General features: G+C 42.2%; 1 protein-coding gene across 3 annotated transcripts in view; it reads right to left on the bottom strand.

Moving 5' to 3' along the window:
• Nucleotides 1-1,585: 1,585 nt before the first annotated feature.
• SLC10A7 (solute carrier family 10 member 7) overlaps nucleotides 1,586-13,117 on the bottom strand; it is a 263,100-nt gene continuing 251,568 nt past the window's right edge. For 2 of the 3 annotated variants that reach the window (XM_061191620.1, XM_061191621.1), the window contains 2 exons: nucleotides 4,311-4,456; nucleotides 1,586-1,868 (listed from right to left, as the gene is read on the bottom strand). In XM_061191620.1, coding sequence (XP_061047603.1) covers nucleotides 1,839-1,868; nucleotides 4,311-4,456 — 176 coding nt within the window. In that variant the 3' untranslated portion in view covers nucleotides 1,586-1,838. The remainder of the gene's footprint in view (nucleotides 1,869-4,310; nucleotides 4,457-13,117) is intronic. The other variant, XM_061191619.1, reaches the window with a different exon arrangement.

The following is a 13,117-nucleotide window of genomic DNA, read 5'->3' as shown; positions in this document are numbered from 1 at the left end:
CAGACAATTGCATTCACTCTGAAATTCAAAGAAGCTTGTAGGAACAAAACATGAAAACCTTTCTGTGCTCCATATGTAAGCATCAAAAGTATCAAGCAAAATTACTGTAGTTTTAGACACAAGTGAAATTCTTGACAATAGGAATTCTTGCCAAACAGCCTGTTTAGCATAGCTTTTTGCAGGGTCTGGCACTAGCCTTAAAACTTACACCCAGGCTAACTCTTACGAAATTTATGAGGTTCAGTGACATTGAAATGAGTCAGAAGTAACACAAGATGGGAGCTGGTAGTAACAATAATGTAAATTTATGATACTGATAAACATGGTGAGTTTCTAAGGAATGATTTTTTGTTGTTGATAAAACAACAAAACAGCGGCTGAAGATATGGTGTGACTCATGATGCCAATATCATCTGTCAAATCACGAAAAGACATGTAGAGAGGATGTGACAGAATGGTGTGCAGGAAACAGAAAAAGTGTTCCCTTATTTCTATACATTGCTTTATTCTCTATTTGGGTCGTGAAAGCTCTTCCAGACATAGTAGAAGCAAATATTGGATACTCCATGGCAAGCTGATGCCCAATTGGGAGCTAATTTTACTTGATGTTTTGGTTGATGAATGGTTTTGCATCTTCTGTGTCTATTTTTCTTTCCATCTAGCTAGACAGAACGTGTATATGTAACATTTGTTTGCCTCTATGACCTTTATATTTTCATTTATTTGTAAGAGCAATGTGATTTAATTTTTTTTTTTAAAATGTTGCAAACATTTGTCAAATCTGCCAAGGAAATTCTCATTAATAACTTGTCTCAAATGCCTTAAGTGTTCTTAATTCAAAGATGTAACAGGCTGCTTCTGGTTAAAAGGGGAAATTTGTGCTCAGCACATCTGTGTAACAGGAAACAAATTTTGGTCTCCTTTATGGAATGTGAAATAATCCATCATTAATTGTTGCTGCTCTCGAACTAATTGTAACGTTTTTGGGTCTCACATTTGTTTGTTATGAGTTTGCAAGTGTGCTGGAAAACAGGTAAGAAAGAAATAATGGAAGGAAAACGAAAAACATTTGAAATACAATTTTAAAAATCCTGAAACCTAAATCCTGTAGTTTATCTGAAAACTGCACGTACTTTGACTCATAACTCAAACATCAGGCCCTTTCTTTGAAGCAGCTTATAATAAATTTAAGACATAGAACACCACAATCTCTTGTAATGGAACTGAGGAATTTCTGAGTGGAAACTATTTGAAGGAATGTCTTAAAAACTGATGTCAAGAAATGCAGATGACTTATGCTTTTCAGCATCTATTCAATCTATGACCCCTGCTGAGTTGATAAGGAAGAGGCATGTCACAGTTGCAGAAAAAAAGAATCACACGGGAAATCAAAGTATCCGAGAATAAGACTTTGGAAATTTTCACTGTCGACTTTGGAAATTTTCACTGTCATGAGAAGGGCATTTTCCTGATGGTGTGACCTCATTCCAAACAGTACAGTAGCTGATAGAGAGCTGTATTGCACAGAAGGTGGTACGAGGAAAACGTGTTTGCTTTTTGTCACTTATGATGACTGTTTCCCGTGTTAGGAAAAAAAAAAAAAAAAAAAGAACAACTCCAAAATACTGAACCACCCCTGGCAGTAACCAACAAAGTAGGTTTTGGAAATAACGCTCTCGTTAAATCCATTTTAAGGCACTTAAACAGTTATGTCATATTTTTTGTGTAAAAAAATAAAATATGCATTGAAGCAACGTTCACAAATACACGTCTTCAGAACTGTTTGTATGTACAACCCTGTACGTATATACATCGCTGTGGAAAGACCACCTCCTTCCTTATACTGTTGGCCTCGTCAACTTCACTCCCTACGAGAAAGGAAAACATGACATCAGAGTTGGACGGTATCCACGAGCAATGTGAGAGCATCAATTAACACCAGATAATTTATGCTACGAGAAGGAAGAAGAGGCCCGCCTAGATAGCATTATATAACCCATGATCCAAACCCCTGGATCCAAATAAATCACCCGCCCACCTCACTGGCCTGCGGAATCTGGCATCTCCCCCGCGCCTGGCATGGCTATTCATCCCGTCTGCTGTGCACTAGATGGTGGCTGTGGGTCTCAGTCAGTATTGTCTGTAAAGCAGAGGAGACACTCAAGGATACCCTTACGATGGACACTTTGTTTTTGTGGCCAGGTGGGAATGGCTAAATATTCCAGGCCTTCTGGATTATTCTACATTAGCCAGTGGCCCCCTGGTTTGGAGGGGTTTCTGTGCAAAGGGAAAAATAAACAGCGCCCAGTGTAGTCTCCCTTTTGCAAATGCTCCTGTTACTCTGCAGGATAAATCCCGGAGCTTTTAAACATTTAGAAGAAAACTTCATTCTGATTAATTTGCCGTTCACTATGACTGTATATTATTGATGGAGTATTAGGATTTTCAAATAATTTTCTTCATTCTTTGTCAAAATTTATATGTATAAATTCTGGTCTATCATGCACATACACGTTGTTAAACACGAGCGTACATACAAATGAAGTTTTCAAAGGGGATAAATAGTAAAAGAAAGAAAATTACTAAACTGCTCCTGTACCAATTCCGAGTGGGAAGACCCCAGCCTCGAGTGGTCCCCAGCACAGAATGGTGTTTGCTAACATTTTGTTCAATAACAAGAGGAGGGAAGGTGCTGGAGGGCTACCTTCTCAGGCAGAATTCTGGGGACCTAGGGCTCTCCTTCTGAAAGCAATCTTGGGGGTGGTGGGGGGAGAGATAAATTAGGAAAGTCTGGGATTAACATATACATTCTCCTATATATAAAATGGATAAACAACAAGGACCTACTGTCTAGCACAGGGAACTATACTCAATATCTTGTAATAACCTATAATGGAAAAGAATCTGAAAAAGAATATATACATATTCCTATATATCTTTATTCTTATATATATTCTTATATATATAACAATCACTTTGCTGTACGCTTGAAACTAACACAACATTGTAAATTAACTGTACTTCAATACCAAAAATTAAACAAAAGCAATCTTGTATTTCTGTTTGGAGCATCGTTGTGGTGTAGGGGAAAGATTTTGGGGGACACATAGACCAGGGTTCAAGTCCCAACTCTAGCACTGAGTAAACCCACCCCCGTAACCCTGGGCAAGTTGCTCAACTCTCTGGGCCTAGTTCCTACGTGTTCAATGGGGACAGCAGAGCCTGCTACAAACAGTGTTGTAGAAAATCAGGAACATCAGTGATGATAACAGTGATTATATCAGATAGCTTTTGTCAAGTACCTGCCACGTAATCCTCCACAACTCTAAAGAGTAGATGTTATCATGAATCTTAGTGTGGCAGAGACTGAGGTACAGAGACGTGAAGTAACATGGCCAGGGTCACACGGGGGTAGGGTGGCAGAGCTGGCAGGACAGCTCCAGGGCCTACTCTCCGAAGCTGGTGAAGGCTGGCACATGCTTAGCATAACACAGAGCTTAACAGGCTGTAGTGGGGCTATTCCGTTTTCAGGACACTAAGGACACGACACACAGTGCTCTGTCACTGGCTATCTCCTTGCCACCTTGTGAGCGGGCGAAAGAAGTCTTGCAAAGTCTGAGCCACTGGGAAGAAGCCAGCTCTATGGGCACTTCTGTGGTATGTGCTGCATCTAAATTTTGTATGAGTCACTCAGTTTATTTTATTTTGGCTGATAATTTAGAAAATCCAATCCACAAATATCAAATAAGTAACAAGACTTCTGAGCCAAGTGTGGTGAAATTGACATCCTTGTGTGGCCTCCTTTGCTACTGAAATTTTATTTTTTAATTCCCAAACGCATAGTACAAAGAAGTTATTATGTGTCTGGAAAATTAAAAATAAAGTAGACACTCTGGATAAATCCAGGTGCTATCGTATTTAGAAAGGCATGTGAAATCAGGACACATACGAATGATCAGGTGGGCAAAGATGGTGGACACCCGAGCAGAGGGGCACATATATTTTGAGTATATTTACTGAAACTTTAATCCACTGCAATATGCCCTTCAATATGAGCAAATTAAAAAGGGCTTTTAAAAACTACCTTTTAAGTATCATCGTGCTGTTATAACAATATAGAACAATTAGCCCTCAATCCTCTTGTTCAAATTGAATTGGATTAATGCGTCATTGCTATCGTATTTAGTTAAGAAAATGTGTACTTGAGAACAAGGCTATATGTGCAAAAGTTAAAGCATATGAACAGCTAAGATTCAGAAAGAGCATTTCAATCTGACTTGGATCCAAATAAGATTCTTCTAGAGTCTCACCTTCTGCCTTGACACCATCCAAGACTTTATTGTTGGCACCAACACACTTCCCAGAAGGATCTGCACCGGGTGGTAGATCAGCAAGGGGACGGATATTAAAGAGAGGTACTCATGGCCCGCAAACACGATCTTCAGCATTGGAATCCCTGATGAACAAAGAAGACAGAAAACCTAGAGGCAAATTCAGTCTGTCATCAAACTAAAGACATACGCCATTAAAACTGGACTTCGGATTGCGCCGTCTTTCCCTTGTGTATATTCACAGAACTAAAAAGGGAACGTCTGGAACGACTCACCAAATCTTTCCATCTTCCTTTCACTGCGTAAACCTCTAAGCTCTACCTAGAACAGATGAAAACTGAAAAGGTGGTTGGTTCAAGGGCACCAGTAACTCTCACTGCAAGTTAGCAGCCTGTCCAACATGGAGAGGAGAGAAGATAGTGGGGAATAGAGTTTCTTTTTTTTTTTTAATTTAATTTTATTTTTTTTTTTATATAGCAGGTCCTTATTAGCCATCAATTTTATACGCATCAGTGTATACATGTCAATCCCAATTGCCCAATTCATCACACCACCACCCACACACCCCCGCCGCTTTCCCCCCTTGGTGTCCATACATTTGTTCTCTACATCCGTGTCTCAATTTCTGCCCTGCAAACCGGTTCATCTGTACCATTTTTCTAGGTTCCACATATATGCGTTAATATACGATATTTGTTTTTCTCTTTCTGACTTACTTCACTCTGTATGACAGTCTCTAGATCCATCCACGTCTCAACAAATGACCCAATTTCGTTCCTTTTTATGGCTGAGCAATATTCCATTGTATATATGTACCACATCTTCTTTATCCATTCGTCTGTCAATGGGCATTTAGGTTGCTTCCATGACCTGGCTATTGTAAATAGTGCTGCAATGAACATTCGGGTGCATGTGTCTTTTTGAATTATGGTTTTCTCTGGGTATATGCCCAGTAGTGGGATTGCTGGATCATATGGTAATTCTATTTTTAGTTTTTTAAGGAACCTCCATACTGTTCTCCATAGTGGCTGTATCAATTTACATTCCCACCAACAGTGCAAGAGGGTTCCCTTTTCTCCACACCCTCTACAGCATTTGTTGTTTGTAGATTTTCTGATGATGCGCATTCTAACTGGTGTGACATGATACCTCATTGTAGTTTTGATTTGCATTTCTCTAATAATTAGTGATGTTGAGCAGCTTTTCATGTGCTTCTTGGCCATCTGTATGTCTTCTTTGGAGAAATGTCTATTTAGGTCTTCTGCCCATTTTTGGAATGGGTTGTTTGTTTTTTTGATATTGAGCTGCATGAGCTGTTTATATATTTTGGAGATTAATCCTTTGTCTGTTGATTCGTGTGCAAATATTTTCTCCCATTCTGAGGGTTGTCCTTTCGTCTTGTTTATGGCTTCCTTTGCTGTGCAAAAGCTTTGAAGTTTCATTAGGTCCCATTTGTTTATTTTTGTTTTTATTTCCATTACTCTAGGAGGTGGATCAAAAAAGATCTGGCTGTGATTTATGTCAAAGAGTGTTCTTCCTATGTTTTCCTCTAAGAGTTTTATAGTGTCTGGTCTTACATTTAGGTCTTGAATCCATTTTGAGTTTATTTTTGTGTGTGGTGTTAGGGAGCATTCTAATTTCATTCTTTTACATGTAGCTGTCCAGTTTTCCTAGCACCACGTATTGAAGAGACTGTCTTTTCTCCATTGTATATCCTTGACTCCTTTGTCATAGATTAGTTGACCATAGGTGCGTGGGTTTATCTCTGGGCTTTCTATCTTGTTCCATTGATCTATGTTTCTGTTTTTGTGCCAGTACCATATTTTCTTGATTACTGTAGCTTTGTACTATAGTCTGAAGTCAGGGAGTCTGATTCCTCCAGCTCCGTTTTTTTCCCTCAAGACTGCTTTGGCTATTCGGGGTCTTTTGTGTCTCCATACAAATTTTAAGATTTTTTTGTTCTAGTTCCGTAAAAAATGCCATTGGTAATTTGATAGGGATTGCACTGAATCTGCAGATTGCTTTGGGTAGTATAGTCATTTTCACAGTATTGATTCTTCCAATGCAAGAACATGGTATATCTCTCCATCTGTTGATATCATCTTTAATTTCTTTTATCAGTGTCTTATAGTTTTCTGCATACAGGTCTTTTGTCTCCCTAGGAAGGTTTATTCCTAGGTATTTTATTCTTTTTGTTGCAATAGTAAATGGGAGAGTTTCCTTAATTTCTCTTTCAGATTTGGGAATAGAGTTTCTTTGAGAAGGCTGAGGCATACTAGTAAGGTAGAGGTTAAAAATGGATCTTTTCTGCACAACACTGTAAAGCAACTATACCACAATTAAAAAAAAAAAAAAGGATCTTTTCTTGCTTAGTAGTGAAACACTCTGTTGGTCTTTAGGGAAGCCTGCCTGGCACCATTTCACAGCCCACAAGTTCACTTTGGGGCTGAAAGGATATGGTAAGATAAAGTATGGTATATACGGCTATAAGTAGGAGAGTACTTTAGCCAAATAGACATTAATAAAGGCTTTTGCACGTTCTCTTTTGGCCAAGAATCTCGAAGCGCTTTAAGCAGTATTGTATATGGCAGATGCATTCTAAAATGTGTGCTGAATGATTAAACCCCACAGTGAAGAGTGTAACGGAACTCAGGTAAATGAATACTACTTCTGAGTCTACCGCTCTGTTATATCCAGGGCAAGGCATGCATATTTTGTAAGCAGCTGCCTAATATATGTAACTATTAAGCTTCTGTAACAGAATTCAGACACTGGTGATTTGACCGTTATCACCAATTGCTTTAATGTGGTCCAGTTGTCAGTAGGGCTGTGTATGTACATCAGTTTTTCAACTGAATAGTTTTAACAGCTTAGCTTTCTTTTTGTTTCTTTGAGAACAACCACTGAAAAGGACCCAGGCTCCTAAATACACACAATGATGGCACATAAATAACGTTTTAGGATAGCCCGGTGAGGAAAGCTCTGCTTTTTCAATTATTTTTACCTTCTAATAAATTTCAAACCTTTATGCAAAAATGTATTTCACAGCTGCTTTCTTTTTCATAGCCTAACATATCATTGCCATAAACTGCAAACACTTAACTCTTCCCAAACAAAGTCTCTCTCAAAGCTTCAAGCGTACGCATTTAGATTTTTGCAGTTTCTGTCTTCTCACTAATATAAAGAACAAAGGAGTTTTCTTTTTAAAAGTAATATGCTTAATCCACTTATTGGATTTGAATTAGATCAGTGTTAGATGTTGAAAAGCAGCATTTAATGTTATAGTCCCACAGGGCTTCACTGGTGGCGCAGTGGTTAAGAATCTGCCTGCCAATGCAGGGGACGCGGGTTCGAGCCCTGGTCCGGGAAGATCCCACATGCTGCAGAACAACTAAGCCCATGCGCCACAAATACTGAGCCTGCGCTCTAGAGCCTGTGAGCCACAACTACTGAGCCCGCGTGCCACAACTACTGAAGCCCACGCGCCTAGAGCCTGTGCTCTGCAACAAGAGAAGCCACCACAATAAGAAGCCCACACACCACAACGAAGAGTAGCCTCCATTCGCCACAACTAAAGCCCACACGCAACAACAAAGACCCAACGCAGCCAAAAAATAAATAAATAAAAAATAAAATAAAATGAATAAAATCTAAAAAAAAAAAAAAAAAATTATAGTCCCAGAAAGTTACTACAATGAGAAATGAAGAAGACCTGAACATATACTACTCCTGTTTTCAGGAAGGGTTATTTGGCCCAAAAGGATGATGTGAAGGAGTTGGGGGGTGGGGTGGAGTAATAGTGGGGCTAAAGGGAGCAAATGATAGAAGTATGGAGGTATTTGTCTCTAAAAACTGATCAGAGCAGGGGTTTCTGACCCCAAATTCGAGGACGATGGCTGCTGGGCTAAATCACCTGAGTTACACTTTCTTGGCTAAGTTCAGGCAGGCTCTGGGTCGTTCTTCAGCAAGCTCAAGCAAGCTCACAGATATGGTCACAGGGCTGCTGTTCCAATACGCAAGTTCACAAGGTATCTTAACGGAAGCGACATCAATTCACTGTAGTGTGATGAAAAGATAGCAGTAATAATGATAATAACAGTTTGTATGCAGTGAGTGCTTACTAGATGCCAGGTGCTGTCAAGGGCTCTCCCATAGGAACAGACAACAACTCTCGGTGGTTGATGAAACCTACTGTTTGCACCATGTTACTAATGAGGAGACTGAAACGTCTCATTAGTGGTTAGAAAACTTTCCCAAGTGGTGGAGTCTTTACTGCAATCCAGGCCACCTGGGTTTCCAGTTCTCTGTGTCAGGTAAGGGTCAAGGCCTCCGAGGTCTTCAGTTCAAGATGCCACAGGCATGGCAGCTCCATGAAGCAGAAGAGGGCCTGGGATGCGGAGAGCTTTCTAGCCCAGAAGTCCTGTCGGAACGCGCTCCCCTTGGGCCCCTAACCCTCCCAGCAGCACTTCCGGGGGCAGCAGACCTCACACTCCCCTGCTACCCACACCGGGGTGTTCCTGTGACTTCACAGCGGCAAGGAGCTCAGTAACCGCGAGGCCTATCCCAATAGTGGCAAGGGAACCCCAGACTGACACTGCCTTCAAGAAACTTCCAGTGTACAAGTGAACTTCTACCTTCTGTGGACCCTGCTATCACTTTGTATGAAGTTCTCTTCTGGTCCTGGGCTGGTTCTTCAGCTCTTCCGTCTCATCTTTGAACACACCCTTCTGTACAGACCGGGCTGGGACTCTGCAAACATCACTCCTTCTCATCAGCAGGCGGCCCCCTGGGCACTAGAGGAAGGCTGGAGAAAGAGCAGGGGCCTGGGGTTCGGCCCCAGCGGCTAGCCCATCGTGCCCCTCCTTGAAGGTCTGACCTGTTTCCTCTCCAGACTTCTAGGTTCTGAGAACTGCAGCTTCTTCCTTTGTTCCCGCAGCTCCGGCTACTTCCTGCACTTATGACTCCTTCGTTTCCTTACTGTCCCCTCCCCGCTTTCCCACACTGTTTTAGTGCCCTACGTTGACGGCGTGGTGTGTTTGCCTGACTCACCCTGGAGACACAGGCCCTCCCTCACTTGGCTTCACATCCCAGTCATCCACTTCGCCTGGAAAAGAGAGGGCTCCCCCATGACTGGCCGCTGCTGTAGACAGCTGTCGAATGAAGTAGGGATTTCTCTTCATCACTTTGTGCGCCTGCAGTACCTTCTTGTCAATTGTTAATCAGATTTCCTATCACCACCACTCTCAGTGACTAATGTTAAAAATATGATTGAAAATCACATCAGAGAGAAAAACTTAGCTTCCGGAGATGAGGGGCCAGGTCCCTTTGCTGCGTCTTTGCTTGTCGCTCTCTCAGGGTGGATTGACCACCGGCTAATCCCCGGATGAGGGGAGGGGGACTCCAGAGATTCAAGTCAAGCTATTTGTTTTGGGAACCTTTCTGTTCCCTCTGTCTGAAACTCTACCTTACTTCTCGATCATTCAATTATCCACTTTCCTTTTCAGTTGTTAGTTTCTTCGCAATCTCTTCTTTATATCTCAGTCTTTCCCCTGCTTTTCTTCAGTTTCTCCCCATCCGCCCCCCTGGCAGCTTCCACCCTGTGCATTTTCATTTTCTCGAGGGTCAGAGTAGGAAGAGAAGTTGGGAGAAGTGGGGGGATGGAGGGGGAGGTAACTATTGTACGATTCCACGTCCGAGTGGTCCAGGCCACCCTGGCGATGTTTGGAAGCGGCGAGTTTACGATCTCTGTTCTAGGGCATCTTTGCCGTGTTTCCAGCACTATCAGGACGAACGCTGGGAATGCAGTAGAGAGAGTCCTGGAACTGCACTCACCACACTGCGATTTCTGCCACATGGCCACGAATTTGGCAAAACTTGACCTTCAAGTCAAATCAGAGAGCATCGCTATGTCTTCTTCCAGAAGCCCCATGTAATGCACCACCCTTTCATCCTCTTCACTCACCCTTGCAACAATTCACTCAAACGTTCATTCAATTAGCACTCACTTCACAGGTTAACTAAAGGGCGAGGCATGTGTCACGACCCTCACTCAGGTAACTCACCGGCCCCTCTGTGACCACTCACATCGCCTCCCCGTGACCTTCCTTCAGGGCTCGGTCAGCCCTCACCCGCCCCGCACCCTCGCCCCAAACCCGTCTCTCTGCCTTCAGGCTTGTCCTGGGCAGGGTATCTTCCAGTCTGCAACCAGGCTGAGAACAAAATCTCTCTACGTCTCACCACGCTCCCCTGGGCTCTGTGCTCCAGCCATGAAGAGTGTGGTCCCCCTTCCTCCCCTCCTCTCCCCAACCCGGGCCCACGCCCACGCTCTAGGCTCTAGAAGTCTCACCTCTCGGTCTTTGCACATGAGTTCCTTTTGCCCAGGATGCTCGCCACCCACTTCTTGACCTGCTCGATTCCTTAGCCCGCAGTTTCTAACTCGCCTCCTCTGGGAAGCCGTCCTTGATGTCCCAAGGCTCTAGGCTTGTTCTGCTCTAGGCTTACCCAACTGGGGCGTGTTCCGGCCTAGCGTTTGCTGCATTTATTATCGCTGCTTGCTTCGTGTGTGTGTGTGTGTGTGTGTGTGTGTGTGTGTTTCCCTCACTAAGCTGTTAGCTTCTTAGGGTCAGTGACTGTTTTGTCTTCATCTCTGAGCATCTTAGTGCTCAGAGGAAGAGCACTGAAGGATGGGACTTGTGCTTTTCCAGAACCCATCATAAAGTTACTCTGCAGACTATCACTCCATTTTCACTCCATTCATTAACTCGGGAGAAAAAAAGGGCAATAATTTCAAAAAACCAAACAAACTTACTCCAAAGAGTTTTCTTTTTCAAGTAAAATTTAAATATAGGACTCTTTTCATCTTGTGATCACTGCAGTAATATAAATGAAGCAAATTAATTTTAATGCTCCCAGGTACTGATTCTGTGTCACCGTGGTTGACAGGATCCGACTAGACTTTATGAGACGGCGTTTGACTTTATGGAAGTGAACACCATGCGCACATTTACAATTTTACAGGGACTTTAAGCTGTCATGCTGAAAAATGTTTATAAAACATTAATCAAAAAATGCCTCTTTAATACAATGCATTGTCTGAGAGATGTTAGAAGGCGCATATTGTAAATGGATTCTTTTTCTGACTAAAGTAATTTCCACCAAAAGCATTTCCCCACTGCTCTACAAGTACACTGTGTGGAGAGATAAAGAGCACTTTCCCAGCACATTACTACCTGCTCCAAACACTTGGGAAATCACTAATGTATGGCATGCCATATTTCCATGTCACACATGACACATTCGTCTAAAATTATCCAACAGACTTTGACACTGCGGCATATTCCATAAGCAGAGCTTTCAACTGACATCTGCCAACTAAGAACTTCAAGTGAGAGCTTTCTTCTTCTAACAAGCAAATAAAGGGTTTCTTTTATCCTATACCCAGGATAGAAAGGATAAAACAATACGTACCAGAACAAGTGGGGTTTTTTCCCCCCTATTTTAAATGTTTATTTTATGTTCTCTGAATTAGAAAATTCCCTTTGTATCAGTGTTCCAAGTTTCAACAGTTACTACTTTCTATTGGATGGACAGTTTTTAAATTTTTCCTTGAGAAACAGACATTTTTCTTCCTCGATTAAATATGGACCTTTATATACCTCTCACGGAAGGCCGCTCTATTGCTCACAATATGAACACCATCTACTTTATATTGCTGTTCAGAGTTTACTTGTAGGTGCGTGATGCTCTCACCATCTACTCATTCATTCATTCATTCAAAAAATAGTTTCTGGGCCTCTGCTGTATGTGACTTACTGTTCCCAGTGCTGAGGATATAAGGAGAATAACACAGACAAGGCCCTTGCCTTCTTGGGGCCCCCTTTCTGTAGCACTTGCCCCAATCACCTTGGCTTTCCTTCATCCAGAGAGTGAGTGCCGGCCTGGTGCATGCTTACCAAGTTTCTATAACTCAGAGTTTGGGGATCATCTTTGACTAACCCCATTTGTCTTTCTACTTGTAGATCAAGTCACCAAGTTCTGGAGATTCTTTCCTCTATCGAGCACTGTCCTTCCCCCTCAGTTTTCACTGCCACCTTCCTAATTCGGTTCCTCATAAAATCAAGCCAAATGACTTTCAGCCTCCTGACATAACCCCCTGTCTTCAGACTCTTCCCTTCATCAATCCTACAAACCACAGCCAGATTAATCTTCCTAAAACCCACATTAATTAAAGCCAATACCCTGCTCAAGAATTACAATGACTTTCCAGTGCCCATTCATCAAATCCTCTACCCCTTCAACGTCACTAAAGAACGATTGCAACTACCGCCATTTTGTAAGTGTTTCCTGCCTGCCAAGTGCTTTTCCTGCATTATCTCACTTAATCCTTAAAACAGCCCTAAGAAGTAGGTGGCAATTTCCCCACTGAAACACGAGGCAACTGAGGGGTAGAGCAGTTATGTGACTTGCCTAACATCACACATCTGGTAGGTGGTAGAGGCAGAATTAGACCACAGTCTATTTACTTTTAATCACTAACCTATGTTAACTCCATTAAACCAAACTCTCGGTTGCCAATTGCTGTCACTGGCTCAGGCCTAGCACTTTCTTGTCTTTGTAAAAGCTGAGCCCCTGCCTCAATCTTGTCCTTTCTCTCTGGGTGACTAAATGCTATGGCTTGTTTTGGGCTCAGCTTTACATTTTTCTCCATGGTGAAGGTGGCCTCCCTACTGATTTCTTCCTCTTTTGAAGAATGAAGCCTCTCTTCCTCGTTGCACTCCATAATTTAG

This window comes from Eubalaena glacialis, chromosome 5 (assembly GCF_028564815.1).
Source record: "Eubalaena glacialis isolate mEubGla1 chromosome 5, mEubGla1.1.hap2.+ XY, whole genome shotgun sequence".
In the NCBI taxonomy this organism is placed as follows: domain Eukaryota; kingdom Metazoa; phylum Chordata; class Mammalia; order Artiodactyla; family Balaenidae; genus Eubalaena; species Eubalaena glacialis.
Note: the sequence above shows the minus strand (reverse complement) of the source record. Positions and strands in the feature narration are given on the sequence as shown.